The 19,525-nt window shown below is 39.7% G+C and overlaps 1 protein-coding gene across 1 annotated transcript; it reads left to right on the top strand.

The window, feature by feature from the left end:
- Window positions 1–6,081: 6,081 nt before the first annotated feature.
- Window positions 6,082–19,505, top strand: LOC117081385 (olfactory receptor 8B12-like). Its single transcript, XM_033207201.1, has 2 exons — window positions 6,082–6,856; window positions 19,387–19,505. The coding sequence occupies exons 1-2, from the start codon at window positions 6,082–6,084 to the stop codon at window positions 19,503–19,505; spliced, it is 894 nt and encodes a 297-aa protein (XP_033063092.1).
- The last annotated feature ends 20 nt before the right edge of the window (window positions 19,506–19,525 follow it).

Genomic DNA, 19,525 nt, shown 5'->3' with positions numbered 1-19,525 from the left:
AGGTTGAAATGCAGATAAATAGTGATATGGAAGAAGAAAACTGGAGTGCAAGGCTACAAGTTACTTAGTCATTTTCAGTTCTTTGTTATCCTCTTGAATATATAGAAATATTAGTTATCCTCACTCTTGAAATTCTCTTTTTTTGGGCCTCTGTGAATTCCATAAATTCAAGAAATACTAAATGGATATTCAACAAAGTCAAATTTTATACCTTATGTACATCTGCAAGTGTGTTATTACTATATCTGGTTTTCAGATAGAAACACTATGTCTTCATGATGCTAAATGACTTTTCCAAATTCACACAGCTATGGAGTTGGAATTTGATTCCAGGTCTGTTTGTTTCTAAATCTTGCTCTCAGTTGTTCCACTTGGCTTTTCTGACATTTCCGTTGGTCAATTTCCTTCTCCCATTTTCTAACTGTGGGTATTTTTGGAAGGGCTTAGTTCTTAATCCTTGACTATTCTGTCTTTAAAAATTTCTGCTTGGAACAATTCATCACTCTTTTGGGTTCACCTATGTTTTGCTGATTCCCTAATTTGTATTTTGATTCCTTTTCTCCCTCCTTCATTGCTGTTTTTTAAAACTTATTATTCCTTTTGAAGGGTTTGAGTAGCATTTCGTCATGTAGACCGAAATTTAGCTTTTTATCTTCCTCATTCCTTATTTGTTCGTTTTCTGCAATCCTACTCAAACTTCCCTCGTCTTAAAATGTTGGTCAGGTTTCACTTGTGCTTTTTTTCCTTTCTGTCCTTCTCCAAACCTGAGATATTAAATTCTGTTTCTTCATGATGTCATCGCTTGATTCTGTTTTTGCTTTACTATTTCTACTGCTTGTGAAACCACCCTAACTGATCTTCCTGCCTTCAGTCTCTCTCTGTTTTAGCTGATCCTGTGTACCGCTGCAGTTTAAAATACTTCTTTCATACACGGGCATAGATTTGAATATAATACTTTTTATAACTTCTGTGTTTGCATGTTCTACATAATAGAAACTGCACCATTTATGACTATTATCCCCATTTTAAGATAAGTAATTTGAAGCTCAGGAGAGGTTAAACATTTTCAAGGTCACATAACTAGTAAGTGGCAGAGCAAGTAATCATAGAGGTTGGTTAGATCCTAAAGTTTATGTTCTGAACACATACAGAGACCGTGCAATTTGTGACCTAAGTGGAATATATTTCATAGCAAAAAGGATTGTTACTAATAATTTTCTGGGACAGTAGATCTAAAAGTGGAGGATCCCAAACAAACCAGGACTAGTAATACCATATTAATACTACCCTCTACTTCCTCTCCAGTAAAACTGGGAAGGTTAGACAGATGTCTATTTTGGGGACAAAGATGATATGTTAATCTTTGTACTTGTTGAGTTCAGGGCGACAACAGAGCATGATATTGGAACATTTTACTAGAGAGATCATATACACAGGACAGGGAATTAACAGAAAGGTAAGAGCAAATTTAGGAACTAACAATGTAGAGAATGTTTTCAAAGTCATGAGATGAGATGCCCAAACATTTAAGAAAGAAGAGGCACAGTTGATTGAGAACTGGTCACTGGGAATTTTGAAACATTGAGTGGGTAAGGAGGATAAAGAGACAGAATGAGAGATGACTCTATTAGACTGCAAATCTCTTTAGGAAGTCAACAATTTCTTTTGCGTCCTTTATTAGCATTTTCATATGCCACACACACATATTGAAAACCAACATACCATTAAGTATAATTGCAAACCATATGACTTCTGGTAGATAAGTCTAATTTTGTGCCCATCCTTAGATCCTAACTGAAATTATTTCATATGCAAACATTTCAGGTGCCATGTTTTCTCTCTGGACAGGTTTTCTTATGGTTTTTGTTGAAACCATGGCTTATTCCTATATTTCTTTTGTGTGGAGTGAAGGGTACTGCCTTTACCACCACCCTTGTGCTGTTTGACGGTCTACGAGACACTTGAAGGTTAATGCATGTGCCATTTTTACAAAGTACATTGTACATACGCTTGCCACATGAGTATGTTATAATCCATGTCTCATATATTTTAATAATGTTAATGTTAGCAATAAATAGAACAAAGAATCCATTATACAGAGATTCAAGGTTTGGAAAAACGGACAGTTCTGTTTCAAAAGTAAATTAAGCAAGAATATTTATTTCTATGCTTCTCTGTGCTTATATTGGAGCAAATCAACAGTGAAAATGATTTAAAGAAACCTTGGTTCATTTGAAATAAAACGCTGATGCATTTGAAATGAAGTTCCCATGGAAACCATCTCTGAAGTGACAAAAACCTCAGAAGAACTTTCCTGGTGTGGCATCAGGAATACAAGAACCCTCTAAACCTTCCAGAAGAAAGTAAATGTTAAATGAACCCCTAAGGTCCTCTTTGCCCTTTGGGTCTCAAGACCCTATATCTTAAGCCAAATTACTGGCTCTAAGGAAGAAAATTATGAAAATAGTAAGAAGATAAAGGGGCAAGAGACCTGCTGAGGATTCAGATAATCACAAGTCACACAATGTTGGTTAATGACTGAGGCTGGTATGAAGGCTAAGAAAGGTTTGTGTAGCAACTTGCATTATTTTAATTTTTATTTTCATTATTTTTTTAATTTTTTGATAATGAATTGTTTTTCTCTATTTCTTAAGTGTGTATAATGGGATTGAGAACAAGGATTGGGGTTCATTGGAACTACTCTGGGACGTGGACAGTTCCAAGTGTACATTGACCAATGAGACACTATCATTGCTGAGACTGAGCTGAGGGTGAGCAAGTCTTCACTGATATATGTGCACATCTGGCCTGTGTGCAGTGGACTTGCCTGGAAGAAGACTTCTGCCTTTGTGTTATGATTTCATAACTTCTCCAAGAGGATTGCAGCCTTTAACTCTGGCTAAAAGCATGTATAATCCGTCTGCTAACTGAAGCTTGAATTTCCCCAAATAGAGACTTATTTCTTGGCCACGAAATCTGTCATCTTTAATATATAAAAGTCCATAGTAAGGGCTATAAAATGCAAGTTGCTACACAAAGCTTTTTTAGCTTTCATACCAGTCTCAGTCATTAACCAACATTGTGTGACTTGTAATTATCTGAATCCTCAACAAGGTCTCTTGCCCCTTTATCTTCTTACAATTTTCATAATTTTCTTCCTTAGAACCAGTAATTTGGCTTAAGATATTGCATTTAAAGTGAAGGATGAAAATGTGATGCCTTGGAGGGCTGCTGGTTAAGCCACGAGTGCCTAATGTTTTAGAAGAGTAACCGATCTTATCAAGCAAACACTTTTCAAATCTCTTCTGAGTCATTGCTGAAATGTCAGATTACTCTATTTAAAATTAAATCTGTGACCCTTCCTTTTCTACCCCTCTCCATGGCTTTTTTTTAAATAGCATTTTTAGTTTTACATGTTTTTTCTTTTATTTTTTTCGTCTTCTCCCACTTGAATGAAAACTTCATGAGGGCAAGAATTTGCCTGTTTTTTTTTTCCCCAACTAAGAACTTAGAAGAGTTTCTGGGACACAGTGGATGCTCAATATGTCTTTGCTGAAGGAATATTATTTTTGTTTACATCTTTCTTCAAGTCCCCATCATCTGACATATTAGCTGTGGAATCCCTTCCCTGGCCTTCATATCTTGACAAAAATTGATATTAGTTATCTAATTAGTATTTGTTTCTAACTATCAAGCTTAATTTGCATGAACAGGTAGTGCAGGAAAACCGGGGAAGATTTCTTTATTTTTTGAGCTTGGAAAAGTTCATATTGGATGTGAGTGAAATAATGACTCTTCTCCTCTGAAGTCCAGTACTCCCTAATTTGACCTTTCCTGGCTCTAATACTTTCTTTTTTTTTTTTTTTTTTTTTTGAGACGGAGTCTGGCTGTGTCGCCCAGGCTGGAGTGCAGTGGCGCGATCTCGGCTCACTGCAAGCTCTGCCTCCCGGGTTCATGCCATTCTCCCGCCTCAGCCTCCGAGTAGCTGGGACTACAGGCGCCCGCCACCACGCCCGGCTAATTTTTTGTATTTTTATTAGAGACGGGGTTTCACCGTGTTAGCCAGGATGGTCTCGATCTCCTGACCTCTTGATCCTCCCGCCTCGGCCTCCCAAAGTGCTGGGATTACAGGCTTGAGCCACCGCGCCCGGCCTACTTTCTACCCTTGTCTTATTCCACATACGTTGCTGTGAAAGAATACCTGAGACTGCGTAATTTATGAAGAAAAGAGTTTTACTCGGCTCACTGTTCTGCAGGTTGTTCAAAACACATGGTGCCAGCATCTACTTCTGGTGAGGACCTCAGGGAGTTTCCACCCATGGCGAAAAGCCAGGGGAACTGGCATGTAGAGATCACATGGCAATAAAGGGGAAACGAGAGGAAAGAGAGGTGCCAGGCTCTCTTGAGAACTAATAGAGTGAGGATTCATTCATTACCACTAGGATGGCACTGACCCTGTATCTCAAACACCTCCTCTTAGACTCCACCTCCATCACTGGGAATCAAATTTCAACATGAGGTTTGGAAGGTCAAGTATCCAAACTTTAGCAGCCATCCTTTAAGACTGCTTGTTTTTATCTATCAAGAATCTCATGAAACCCTTGTAAGTAAAAATACTTCAGAGAATTCATTATCACAGGGAGGTAGTACAGCCCGTGGAAAAGACCACGAAAACTGGAGTTAGACCAGCGTTTGACTTAAGATTCTGGAATCTGTTAGCTGTGTGTGTTTCTCACTTTTAAAGCGGAGATTAACATGTCTAATTCATGAGGTTGTTATGAGAAATGAGGTAAAATCATTCGTACATTGGTGTTGGATTCTTGGTGTCTGTATGAAGGTGCTGGGTTGGATACAGTGTTTGGTATACAGTAAGTGCTTAATACAAGGTAGCAAGCATTGGTTTTTCCCATAGTGCCTTGTCCTTAATTGTGCTTAAAAAGATGTAACCTGAATGAAAGAATAGGTCATTAAAAGTATGATCAAGAGTATAAACAAATATTTTATTTTCCTTAGGGAAGGTGGTCTCTGGCGATGGCTCTAAGGGAGCCTCTGTTACCTACTCTGAGGTCTCTATTCCAGAATAAAACTCTCCAGATGCCTGTTATCCACGGTGTTAGGAAAGACTGCTGTCTCATTCCTGGCAGCTGGGCTGAAGCCTTGGGCAAAGTCACAATCAGAGATCGTTTTCTTCAGCTCTGCAAGAGAACCAAGATTCTCAAAGAGAATAAAGATTCTCAAAGTGGAGAAGCAGAAGCAGAGGGGCCTGGGCTCCAAGTTGTCATGTTCTTTTCAGCAGGGCCACTGGATTTTTGTGAAAGAGATGGGCGACAGGCAGTAGAGAGCAGCACCGTGGCTCCAAGCTGAAGGGGGTGAGTGCCTGTCTGAGCCACTGGGTGCCACAACAGAGTGGTTAAAAGAAAACTCAGACCACTCTCAGCTGTCAGAGCCCTGGCTTGTCACTGAAGGCTCAGTGTCAACTGTTAGAAGATAAGAGGAGTAATTTCGATGTTCCTGTGAAGCTCACACTAATTCATATTATTGTTCCTACCTCCAATCTGCATTTATTTACTGATGAGTCATGTTGACAATATTTCCTGTGTCCTTTGGTATTTTTTTTTCTATAGCACTGTGGATATTTTCCTCTGTAATTGAGTATCATTTAATTACAAGTTTTAAATTGTTAATTTGTGTTAAAAAAAAAACAAAACAAAACAAAACTAAAAACCAAGTTAGCACTGAGAATATACAGTGGAAAATAAAGACTTTACCCCTGCCCCACCCCCCACCAAAAAAAATTCAGACCAGGGGAGCCAGACCACAGAACTCTCCGGCTGCTGTAATTCTGTAGCCCTGGGACTTCGTGCAGGTAGCCCAGGCTGGGTGTCCTTATCTGTGGAACGGGGATGAGTGTAATGCCACACAGCATTTAGAACAGTGCCTATTCCATAGTTAGTGCTCAGTAAATGTTTCTTTTCTTCTCCCTCCCACTCCCTTAATTTCCATTAACTTCCCAGTGTGTGTAGCCTTTCTCTCTTTCTGAGTGACTCCTTCTTTTTCTCTCACAGACAGTCCTAGAGGAGAATGCCTGCCAAGAACTCCTCCTCCGTGACAGAGTTTATCCTCTCAGGCTTCACCGACCAGCCGGGACTCCAGATCCCCCTCTTCCTCCTGTTTCTAGGTTTCTACATGGTCACGGTGGTGGGGAATCTGGGTTTGATAACCCTGACAGGGCTCAACTCTCACCTGCATATTCCCATGTACTTCTTCCTCTTCAACTTGTCCCTCATAGATTTTAGTCATTCCGCTACCCTCGCCCCTAAAATGCGGATGAGTTTTGTCTCAAAGAAGAACATCATTTCCTATGCAGGGTGTATGACTCAGTGTTTTTTCTTCTGTTTCTTTGTCTTTTCTGAATCCCACATTCTATCAGTGATGGCGTATGACCGCCACGTGGCCATCTGTAACCCGCTGTTGTACATGGTCACCATGTCTCCCCAGGTGTGTCTGCTCCTTTTGCTGGGTGTCTATGGGATGGGGGTTTTTGGGGCTGTGACTCATATGGATAACATAATGTTTATGTCCTTTTGTGGAGACAACCTTGTCAATCACTATATGTGTGACATCCTTCCTCTCCTTGAGCTCTCCTGCAACAGCTCTTACATAAATTTGCTGGTGGTTTTTATTATTGTGACCATTGGCATTGGGGTGCCAATTGTCACCATTTTTATCTCTTATGGTTTTATTCTTTCCAGCATTCTCCACATTAGCTCCACAGAGGGCAGGTCTAAAGCCTTCAGTACCTGCAGTTCCCACATAATTGTGGTATTGTTTTTCTTTGGGTCAGGTGCTTTCATCAGCACCCATCAATTCATTATTTATATCATGTATAACTCCCAATGCAATCCCTCCCCCCTCCCCCCTCCATGATAGGCCCCAGTGTGTGATGTTCCCCTTCCCGAGTCCAAGTGATCTCATTGTTCAGTTCCCACCTATGAGTGAGAACATGTGGTGTTTGGTTTTCTGTTCTTGTGATAGTTTGCTAAGAATGATGGTTTCCAGCTGCATCCATGTCCCTACAAAGGATGCAAACTCATCCTTTTTTATGGCTGCATAGTATTCCATGGTGTATATGTGCCACATTTTCTTAGTCCAGTCTGTCACAGATGGACATTTGGGTTGATTCCAAGTCTTTGCTCTTGTGAATAGTGCCGCAATAAACATTCGTGTGCATGTGTCTTTGTAGTAGAATAATTTATAATCCTTTGGGTATATATCCAGTAGTGGGATGGCTGGGTCATATGGTACATCTAGTTCTGGATCCTTGAGGAATCGCCATACTGTTTTCCATAATGGTTGAACTAGTTTACAATCCCACCAACAGTGTAAAAGTGTTCCTATTTCTCCACATCCTCTCCAACACCTGTTGTTTCCTGATTTTTTAATGATTGCCATTCTAACTGGTGTGAGATGGTATCTCATTGTGGTTTTGATTTGCATTTCTCTGATGGCGAGTGATGATGAGCATTTTTTCATGTGTCTGTTGGCTGTATGAATGTCTTCTTTTGAGAAATGTCTGTTCATATCCTTTGCCCACTTTTTGATGGGGTTGTTTGTTTTTTTCTTGTATATTTGTTGAGTTCTTTGTAGATTCTGGATATTAGCCCTTGTCAGATGAGTAGATTGCAAAATGTTCTCCCATTCTGTAGGTGCCTGTTCACTCTGATGGTAGTTTCTTTTGCTGTGCAGAAGCTCTTTAGTTTAATTAGATCCCATTTGTCAATTTTGGCTTTTGCTGCCGTTGCTTTTGGTGTTTTAGACATGAAGTCCTTGCCCATGCCTATGTCCTGAATGGTACCACCTAGATTTTCTTCTAGGGTTTTTATGGTATTAGGTCTAACATTTAGTCTCTAATCCATCTTGAATTAATCTTCATATAAGGAGTAAGGAAAGGATCCAGTTTCAGCTTTCTACTTATGGCTAGCCAATTTTCCCAGCACCATTTATTAAATAGGGAGTCCTTTCCCCATTTCTTGTTTCTCTCAGGTTTGTCAAAGATCAGATGGCTGTAGATGTGTGGTATTATTTCTGAGGACTCTGTTCTGTTCCATTGGTCTATATCTCTGTTTTGGTACCAGTACCATGCTGTTTTGGTTACTGTAGCCTTGTAGTATACTTTGAAGTCAGGTAGTGTGACGCCTCCAGCTTTGTCCTTTTGACTTAGGATTGCCTTGGCAATGCAGGCTCTTTTTTGGTTCCATATGAACTTTAAAGCCATTTTTTCCAATTCTGTGAAGAAAGTCATTGGTAGCTTGATGGGGATGGCATTGAATCTATAAATAACCTTGGGTAGTATGGCCATTTTCACGATATTGATTCTTCCTATCCATGAGCATGGTATGTTCTTCCATTTGTTTGTGTCCTCTTTTATTTCACTGAGCAGTGGTTTGTAGTTCTCCTTGAAGAGATCCTTTACATCCCTTGTAAGTTGGATTCCTAGGTATTTTATTCTCTTTGAAGCAATTGTGAATGGAAGTTCATTCCTGATTTGGCTCTCTGCTTGTGTGTTACTGGTGTATAAGAATGCTTGTGATTTTTGCACATTAATTTTGTATCCTGAGACTTTGCTGAAGTTGCTTATCAGCTTAAGGAGATTTTGGGCTGAGACAATGGGGTTTTCTAAATATACAATCATGTCATCTGCAAACAGGGACAATTTAACTTCTTCTTTTCCTAACTGAATACCCTTGATTTCTTTCTCTTGCCTGATTGCCCTAGCCAGAACTTCCAACACTATGTTGAATAGGAGTGGTGAGAGAGGGCATCCCTGTCTTGTGCCAGTTTTCAAAGGGAATTTTTCCAGTTTTTGCCCATTCAGTATGATATTAGCTGTGGGTTTGTCATAAATAGCTCTTATTATTTTGAGGTACGTTCCATCAGTACCAATTTATTGAGCGTTTTTAGCATGAAGGGCTGTTGAATTTTGTCAAAAGCCTTTTCTGCATCTATTGAGATAATCATGTGGTTCTTGTCTTTGGTTCTGTTTATATGCTGGATTACATTTATTGATTTGCGAATGTTGAACCAGCCTTGCATCCCAGGGATGAAGCCCACTTGATCATGGTGGATAAGCTTTTTGATGTGCTGCTGAATCCGGTTTGCCAGTATTTTATTGAGAATTTTTGCATCGATGTTCATCAGGGATATTGGTCTAAAATTTTCTTTTTTTGTTGTGTCTCTGCCAGGCTTTGGTATCAGGATGATGCTGGCCTCATAAAATGAGTTAGGGAGGATTCCCTCTTTTTCTATTGATTGGAATAGTTTCAGAAGGAATGGTACCAGCTCCTCCTTGTACCTCTGGTAGAATTCAGCTGTGAATCCATCTGGTCCTGGACTTTTTTTGGTGGGTAGGCTATTAATTGTTGCCTTAATTTCAGAGCCTGCTATTGGTCTATTCAGGGATTCAAATTCTTCCTGGTTTAGTCTTGGGAGAGTGTAAGTGTCCAGGAAATTATCCATTTCTTCTAGATTTTCTAGTTGATTTGCGTAGAGGCATTTATAGTATTCTCTGATGGTAGTTTGTATTTCTATGGGGCCGGTGGTGATATCCCTTTATCATTTTTATTGCATCTATTTGATTCCTCTCTCTTTTCTTCTTTATTAGTCTTGCTAGCGGTCTGTCAATTTTGTTGATCTTTTCAAAAAACCAACTCCTGGATTCATTGATTTTTTGGAGGGTTTTTGTGTCTCTATCTCCTTCAGTTCTGCTCTGATCTTAGTTATTTCTTGCCTTCTGCTAGCTTTTGAATGTGTTTGCTCTTGCTTCTCCAGTTCTTTTAATTGTGATGTTAGAGTGTCAATTTTAGATCTTTCCTGCTTTCTCTTGTGGGCATTTAGTGCTATAAATTCCCTCTACACACTGCTTTAAATGTGTCCCAGAGATTCTGGTATGTTGTATCTTTGTTCTCATTGGTTTCAAAGAACATCTTTATTTCTGCTTTCATTTCATTATGTACCCAGTAGTCATTCAGGAGCAGGTTGTTCAGTTTCCATGTAGTTGAGCGGTTTGGATTGAGTTTCTTAGTCCTGAGTTCTAGTTTGATTGCACTGTGGTCTGAGAGACAGTTTGTTATAATTTCTGTTCTTTTACATTTGCTGAGGAGTGCTTTACCTCCAATTATGTGGTCAATTTTGGAATAAGTGATGTGGTGCTGAGAAGAATGTATATTCTGTTGATTGGGGTGGAGAGTTCTATAGATGTCTATTAGGTCCGCTTGGTGCAGAGATGAGTTCAATTCCTGGATATCCTTGTTAACTTTCTGTCTCGTTGATCTGTCTAATGTTGACAGTGGAGTGTTGAAGTCTCCCATTATTATTGTATGGGAGTCTAAGTCTCTTTGTAAGTCTCTAAGGACTTGCTTTATGAATCTGGGTACTCCTGTATTGGGTGCATATATATTTAGGAGAGTTAGCTCTTCCTGTTGAATTGATCCCTTTACCATTATGTAATGGCCTTCTTTGTCTCTTTTGATCTTTGATGGTTTAAAGTCTGTTTTATCAGAGACTAGGATTGCAACCCCTGCTTTTTGTGTTCTCCATTTGCTTGGTAGATCTTCCTCCATCCCTTTATTTTGAGCCTATGTATGTCTCTGCATGTGAGATGGGTCTCCTGAATACAGCAGACTGATGGGTCTTGACTCTTTATCCAGTTTGCCAGTCTGTGTCTTTTAATTGGAGCATTTAGTCCATTAACATTAAGGTTAATATTGTTATGTGTGAACTTGATCCTGCCATTATGATATTAACTGGTTATGTTGCTCATTAGTTGATGCAGTTTCTTCCTAGCCTCGATGGTCTTTACATTTTGGCATGTTTTTACAATGGCTGGTACCGGTTGTTCCTTTCCATGTTTAGGGCTTCTTCAGGGTCTCTTGTAAGGCAGGCCTGGTGGTGACAACATCTCTAAGCATTTGCTTATCTGTAAAGGATTTTATTTCTCCTTCACTGATGAAACTTAGTTTGGCTGGATATGAAATTCTGGGTTTAAAATTCTTTTCTTTAAGAATGTTGAATATTGGCCCCCACTCTCTTCTGGCTTGTAGAGTTTCTGCCGAGAGATCTGCTGGACTTCCCTTTGTGGGTAACCCGACCTTTCTCTCTGGCTGCCCTTAAGATTTTTTCCTTCATTTCAGCTTTGGTGAATCTGGCAATTATGTGTCTTGGAGTTGCTCTTCTCGAGGAGTATCTTTGTGGCGTTCTCTGTATTTCCTGAATTTGAATGTTGGCCTGCCCTACTAGGTTGGGGAAGTTCTCCTGGATGATATCCTGAAGAGTGTTTTCCAACTTGGTTCCATTTTCCCCCTCACTTTCAGGCACCCCAATCAGACGTAGATTTGGTCTTTTTACATAATCCCATACTTCTTGCAGGCTTTGTTCATTTCTTTTTCTTCTTTTTTCTTTTGGTTTCTCTTCTCGCTTCATTTCATTCATTTGATCCTCAATCGCTGATACTCTTTCTTCCAGTTGATCGAGTCGGTTACTGAAGCTTGTGCATTTGTCACGTATTTCTCGTGTCATGGTTTTCATCTCTGTCATTTCGTTTATGACCTTCTCTGCATTAATTAGTCTAGCTGTCAATTCTTCCACTCTTTTTTCAAGATTTTTAGTTTCTTTGCGCTGGGTACGTAATTCCTCCTTTAGCTCTGAGAAGTTTGATGGACTGAAGCCTTCTTGTCTCATCTCGTCAAAATCATTCTCTGACCAGCTTTGATCCGTTGCTGGCGATGGGCTGCGCTCCTTTGCAGGGGGAGATGCGCTCTTATTTCTTGAATTTCCAGCTTTTCTGCCCTGCTTCTTCCCCATCTTTGTGGTTTTATCTGCCTTTGGTCTTTGATGATGGTGACGTACTGATGGGGTTTTGGTATAGGTGTCCTTCCTGTTTGATAGTTTTCCTTCTGACAGTCAGGCCCTCAGCTCTAGGTCTGTTGGAGATTGCTTGAGGTCCACTCCAGACCCTGTTTGCCTGGGTATCAGCAGCAGGGGTTGCAGAAGATAGAATATTGCTGAACAGCGAGTGTACCTGTCTGATTCTTACTTTGGAAGCTTCCTCTCAGGGGTGTACTCCACCCTGTGAGGTGTGGGTTGTCAGACTGCGCCTAGTGGGGGATGTCTCCCAGTTAGGCTACTCAGGGGTCAGGGACCCACTTGAGCAGGCAGTCTGTCCGTTCTCAGATCTCAACCTCCGTGTTGGGAGATCCACTGCTCTCTTCAAAGCTGTCAGACAGAGTCGTTCGCGTCTGCACAGGCCTCTGCTGCTTCCCCTGCTGTTTTTTAGCTGTGCCCTGTCCCCATAGGTGGAGTCTACAGAGACAAGCAGGTTTCCTTGAGCTGCTGTGAGCTCCACCCAGTTCGAGCTTCCCAGTGGCTTTGTTTACCTACTTAAGCCTCAGCAATGACGGGCGCCCCTCCCCCGCCTCGCTGCTGCCTTGCCGTTAGATGGCCGCAGACTGCTGTGTTAGCAATGAGGGAGGCTCCGTGGGTGTGGGACCCTCCCGGCCAGGTGAGGGTATAATCTCCTGGTGTGCCCGTTTGCTTAAAGCGCAGTTTTGGGGTGGGAGTTACCCGATTTTCCAGGTGTTGTGTGTCTCAGTTCCCCTGGCTAGGAAAAGGAATTCCCTTCCCCCTTGCGCTTCCCAGGTGAGGTGATGCCTTGCCCTGCTTCAGCTCTCGCTGGTCAGGCTGCAGCAGCTGACCAGCACCCCGACGCTGATGCCGGCACTCCTAGTGAGATGACCCCAGTACCTCAGTTGAAAATGCAGAAATCACCGGTCTTCTGTGTCGCTCGCGCTGGGAGTTGGAGACTGGAGCTCTTCCTATTCGGCCATCTTGCTCCTGATGAGTGCTTTTTCAGACACACACATTGCAGTTATCTTTACTCAGTCTCTGGCTTTTCCCATGACCACTCATTAATTATGTCCTTTGATAATGATATTTTAATTTTAATAAAGTTCATTTGTCCACTTTTACTGTTCATGCTTTATTCTGTTTAATTTTTTCCTACTAAATAGTCACAAAGTCATTCTCAGGTTTTCCTTTAAAAGCTTCATGATTTTTCCTTTAATATTTAGATTTTAGATCAATTTTAAATCAGTTTTCATGTTATGGTATGCGGTAGTAAGTTTTACTGCTTTCATAAAGGTGTTAAGTTGCATCAGCATCATTTTTGACAGACCTTCTCTCCTCCCTGAATTGTATTGGCTGTATTTGTATGTGTGTATTTGAAGATCAAGTGACAATAATTTAGTGGTACTAATTTGAGAGAAGTTGATTTGCAGCCAAAGTGGCTGTATTCTCCCATTACAATGGTGAATAGTGATGAGGAAAACAGATATGCTTGTCTTGTTTCAAAGTGGAATTTCATAACTTTCATACCTTTCACTTTATTTTAAATAACTTTTTAAAATTTAATTTTCAATAGTTTATTAGTAGTATGTAATAACACGGCTGTTTTTTGTAAATTGAATTTGTATCTAGCAACTTTGTGGATTGTTAACTAAACTTGACAAAAGAGAAAATAAAAATTTGTACTTTATTTTTTCTACACATATTCATGTAATCTGCAAAAAAGACAGGTTTGATTCTTCCTTAACGGTCTTTATCCTTTTATTTATTTAATGTTTTTCATTGTCCTGTCTAAGACTTCCAACACAATGATGAATAGAGACGAGAATGGATATCCCTGTCTTGTTTCTGAACTTAGGGTAAAGGCATTAAGGCTTTCACTGTTGAATAAGACGTTGCTGTAGGATTTGTTTTCTTCTGCAGAAGGCAGTAATTAGATTATGGGTGGGTGGGCTGGCACAGTGGCTCATCCCTGTAATCCCAGAACTTTGGGAGGCTGAGGCGGGTGGATCACAAAGTCAGGAAATCGAAACTATCCTGGCTAACACCATGAAACCCTGTCTCTACTAAAAATACAAAAAAATTAGGCAGGCGTGGTGGCGGGCACCTGTAGTCCCAGTTACTCAGGAGGCTGGGGCAGGAGAATGGTGTGAACTGGGAGGCAGAGCTTGCAGTGAACAGAGATTGAGCCACTGCACTCCAGCCTGGGCAACAGAGCGAGACTCGTCTCAAAATAAAATAAAATAAAATAAAATAAAATAAAAAGATTATGGGTGGGTGATTAACAGCTTCACTTAAGAAGGAATATATTCTTCTTGAGAATACATGTCATGGTAAAAAATTAAACAGTACAAAAAATTATACAGTAGAAATAAGGTTTCCTTTCATGTCAGTTCTTCCATGCTTATGTTCTTCCTCCTGGATGCAACTATTCCCAGAAATAGAATAGGCATATACAAGCATATCTCTGTACCTTCTATCTATCTACCTACATATTTATATATTTAGAGACCCTTTTTTGTTTTGAAATTTAGTAAAAGGGGATTTAGGGTTGTATCTTCCAATGGAAATGACTTAAAGAGGAGGGAGCACAGGACATTATTAGGCAAAAAGAAGAGAAATCAAACACAGAAGAGGCATGGGTTAGAGAATGAACAGGACAGAAGAGGAGAGAGGAGACGAGAGGAAGCAACACAGCTAACCCGTGGTAATTTCAACTCTGGCAACATTTTGATTTCTTCTGATTTTCCATCTCTACCCCATGATTTGATCACCTGTATCTTTGCTTGATTGTTGATTGTTGCTGTCCTGGAGGAAGAGACATTGAGTGCTTAAGATGCCAGAATGGCAAACATTTTCAATTCAACAAACATTTATGTATTAACTTATATATCTATTTTAAAAAATAAGAGATGGTTTGAGCTCAAAGAGGTTGGAAGTTATAACTCTTATCCTCACGAGTAAAAAGCTAAACAAACTGAAAATCAACCACTTTTCTTAGAGCCATCAGATAATTGAGGTCACGGAACAAACTGACTCCCTGAAAACTGTAGAAAGAAGTGAGAAGAGAATAACAGCTTATCCAGAGCAGAAGCTACTGGAGTTAGTATGCATGTGTGTACATGGCTATATGAACACAGAACACTGTAGAGGTAGTTGATGAATTGCTGGAGTCGGAGTGCGGACCACCTTGAAAGGTAAAAACTCCAGGGAACCCAGTCTTGGTGGGGGTGTCCCCACATGGTTGGGCGTTCTACCTCCAGGAGCCCCACTGTGTTCTCATGGTGAAGATCAGAGACTATTTCCTCTAGTGTTGGACAGGCAGAGGGGAAAAGGAACATTTCAAAATACACTCGGAGCTTTTTGTTCTCACTTGACTTCCCAGAAAACCATACTTCAGTCTACGCAATATTGGGGAAGTAAAATTCTCAACTTCAGTCCCCTCCTGTTCCTGCTAGTCTTTCTGTCTCACATAATGGGTAGAAAAAGCTGAGAAGCACTTGTGAAGGTCACAGCCCCAGGGAATAGGCCAACTAAAAGGCTGAGACATAATCATAGCAATAGAGAATGTTTTGCCTCCCGCCCACACTTTACTATCATCCATTAATCTCCTTTATAAAAACAGGGGGTTAGAGCACGGCTCAGACTCTATTTAAGAGAGTTTCTAGGGAAATCCTGAGACAACAAGAGGAGTCAGGAAGGTACTAGAGAAAGTTGAAGTTTTAGACACCTACAGCTACCACAAACAGTAAACAGATAAAACAAGCAACCATACTAAGATATAAGGGAGGATATTGGAAATATCAGACTGGGAATTTAAAACAGCTATGATTAATACTCTCAGGACTTTAATAAAAATAGCAGACATCTGGCAAGAACAGATGAGCAATGTAAGCAGAGATGGAAACTCTAAGAAAGAATCAAAAGGAAATGCTTAAAAAAACAAAAACCACTGCAAGATAAATGAAAAATGCCTTTGATGGACTCATAAGTAGACTGAGTATGGTACAGGAAAGCATCAGTTGTCCTAAAGATATGTTAACTGACATTTCCCAAACAGAAATGTCAAGAGAAAATAGAATGAAAAAAATGGAACAGAATACGCAAGAATTGTGGGACAATTATAAAAGGCATGACATATGCATAATAAAAATACTAGAAGAGAGAAAAAAAGAAGAAATCAGGAAGAAATATTTAAAATAATAATGGCTAAGAATTTTCTAAAATTAATGACAGACATCAAAACTATAGATCTAAGAACCTCACTGAACAGTGAGCAGGATAAATATTAAAAAGTCTCCACCTAGCCATATCATATTCAAATGGCAGAAAACCAGACAATGAAAAAAATATTGAAAGAAGCCAGAGGAAAAATGTCCATCTTACTTATCTTATCTATAAAAGAATAAGGATAAGAGTTACATTAGACTTCTATTCAGAAGCCATGCAAGCAGGAAGAGAGTGAAGTAACATATTCAAAGTGCTGGAAAAACAACAGCAACAACAACAATTCACCAATCTAGAGTTTTGTATCTGGGGAAATTATCCTTCAAAAGTAATGAAGAGTTAGGTGAAAACTTTTTTGGACAAACAAAAGCGGAGAGAATTTGTTGCCGGTACAACTGTCATGCAAGAAAGGAGTTCTTCAGAAAGAAGATGTAGATCATAAACCAAGATCTACACAAAGAAAAGGGAAGTCGTTAGAGGAGGAATGAGCGAAAGTTAAATAAATTCCTTTGTTTTTCTTAGTCTTAATTAATCTAACAGAGACATGATTGCTGAAATGATAATAGCATCAACATATTGGGTAACCATAGCTTATGAACAGGTAAAATAAATGACAGCAATGTTATAAGGGATGGAAGGGAGGGATTGGGAATACTCTGTTCTAAAGTACCTGCACTACCCAGGACGTGATATGGTGTTATTTGAAAGCAGACTTATATCAGTTGTAAATGCACACTGCAAACTTTAGAGTACCCACTAATTTTTTAAAAATATAATTGATCTGCTAACAAAGGAGAAAAAGATAGAATCAATATAAAATGCTTCATTAAGACCAGAGAAATTTAAAGAAGAAAAAAAAGACAGGATCTTATCAATAGATGCACAAAAAGCACTTGACAAAATCCCACACCCATTCACGAAAGAACTTCCTGAAAAACTACGAATAAAGGGGAATTTTTGTATCTGATAAAGAACCTCTACAAAAAAACCTACTGATAGCATCATATGTATTGGTGAGAAACTAGGTGCTTTCCTCCTACAATCAGAACAAAGACAGGATGCTGCTTCTCACCACTCCCATGTAACATGGTATTGGAAGTCCTGGATAATGCATTAGTAAAAGAAAATGATGTAAACAGTATACAGATTAGGAAGGAAGAAATAAAACTTTGTTTGCAGTTGACATAAATGTCTGTGTTGAAAATCGCGAAGAATGAACATAAAAATTCCCATGGAACCGATAAGCAATTATAATGAGTTTCAGAAGACAAGGTTAATGTAAAAGTAGAAAAAAATATAAAAAGTTAATTGCTTTCATGTATGCCAGCAAATGGAGAAGTGGAATTTGAAATTAAAAACACAAAACCATTCACATTAACACTCAAAGTGTTTAGGAATAAACAACAAAATATGTACAAAATCTATATGAGGAAAACTATGCAATTCTGATGAAATAAATGAAAGATCTACATAAATAAAGAGCTATTCCATGTTCATGAATAGAAAGACATAACATTACTAAGATTTAAGTTCCTTCCAACTGATTTATACATTCAATGCAATCACAATCAAAATCCCAGCAAGTTATTTTATTTATATCAGCAAGCTTATTGAGAAAGTTATATGGAAAGGGAGAAAAGTCGGAGTAGCCAACACAATTCTGAAGAAGAAGAATAAAGTCAGAAGACTGATACCACTTGATTTCAACACTGACGACGAAGCTATATTATTGAAGACAATGTGGTATTGGTGAAAGTATAGATACATAGATGAAGAATATAAATTAATTGAGGGCATGGTTACCTAAACATTGCTTGGAAGAGTGACTGGCCGTGGATGCTTAATAACTATTTAGTTGGTGAAAGAATGAAGAGTCTAGGAGGTTGAGAAAATTATTTTTTTTACAAGGCCATGTTTGATTTCCTGAACCCATGAATTTAAACACATTCAAAGAGAATAGATAGCATCTCAAAATACAGGTGAATGGCCCATACTTTCCACAGTGGTTGCTCTCTGTTCTTCAGAGTTCATTCTACATCTACCCCTCTGCCTTCTTTATCTCTGAATGAGAAGGATTATTTCCTAAAGGTACTCAGGTATAAGTGGGAAGTGTAGTGCACACAGTAAGAAATTAGCCTCATTAGGGCAGCACTTTATAAAAAGTGGAGATTCCATTTAAATGTTTTTTTTCTACTTAAAGGTTTTTTTTAAATTTTTTAATTTTTATTTATTTATTTATTTATTTTTTTGTCAGTTCTCATCTTCATAATCTTTATCTAGCAGTCGATTAGGGTTCTCAGAAAACAGGTATCTCTATGTAGCAAAACCTGAAAGAGCACTTTAAGTTTGGACTTCATAGGGACTGCCAAACTTTTTATTTAGAAAAATTGAGGGCCGGGCGCGGTGGCTCAAGCCTGTAATCCCAGCACTTTGGGAGGCCGAGATGGGCGGATCACGAGGTCAGGAGATCGAGACCATCCTGGCTAACACGGTGAAACCCCGTCTCTATTAAAAAATACAAAAAACTAGCCGGGCGAGGTGGCGGGCGCCTGTAGTCCCAGCTACTCGGGAGGCTGAGGCAGGAGAATGGCGTAAACCTGGGAGGTGGAGCTTTCAGTGAGCTGAGATCCGGCCACTGCACTCCAGCCTGGGCGACAGAGGGAGACTCCGTCTCCAAAAAAAAAAAAAAAAAAAAAAAAGAAAAATGACTCACGCCTGTAATCCCAGCACTTTGGGAGGCCGAGACGGGCGGATCACGAGGTCAGGAGATCGAGGCCATCCTGGCTAATACGGTGAAACCCCGTCTCTACTAAAAAATACAAAAAATTAGCCGGGCGAGGTGGTGGGCGCCTGTGGTCCCCGCTACTCGGGAGGCTGAGGCAGGAGAATGGTGGGAACCCGGGAGGCGGAGCTTGCAGTGAGCGGAGATCGCGCCACTGCGCTCCAGCCTGGGTGAGAGAGAGAGACTCCTCCCAAAAAAAAGAAAAAAAAAAAAAGTTGAACTCATCTTTGCTGGGAGAACTATATATATAGAAATGACACATTGTAATATAAACACTGTCCAAAGGATTTATTCCTAATTCAAAATCTCTTTCCTTTTGGTGAAGGAACTGGGGATCCCACTTGATCATGTATGGAAAGGAGGGGAACATAGCCAGTGAATTGGAAAGGGATTCTGCAATGAGTCAATCAAGCTAGATTTTTCTTTAGGGTGCTGAGAACTTGCTCTCACTTTTCACTTACCTCTTTCTATTTTTGTAGGTGGCATCTTGCTTTTCTGGGCTCTTAAAGGGTTTTTAGGCTTTGCTCCTGCTCGAAGTCTGAATTTTAAGAAATATACCATAGATATAAAAGAATACATATCTAGCAGTTATGTATGATTTAGAAGCTCTAAATTCAG

Source organism: Trachypithecus francoisi, unplaced genomic scaffold, assembly GCF_009764315.1.
Source record: "Trachypithecus francoisi isolate TF-2019V2 unplaced genomic scaffold, Tfra_2.0 Lachesis_group8, whole genome shotgun sequence".
Taxonomy (NCBI): domain Eukaryota; kingdom Metazoa; phylum Chordata; class Mammalia; order Primates; family Cercopithecidae; genus Trachypithecus; species Trachypithecus francoisi.
The sequence above is the reverse complement of the archived record's forward strand: the minus strand, read 5'-3'. Positions and strand labels throughout refer to the sequence as shown.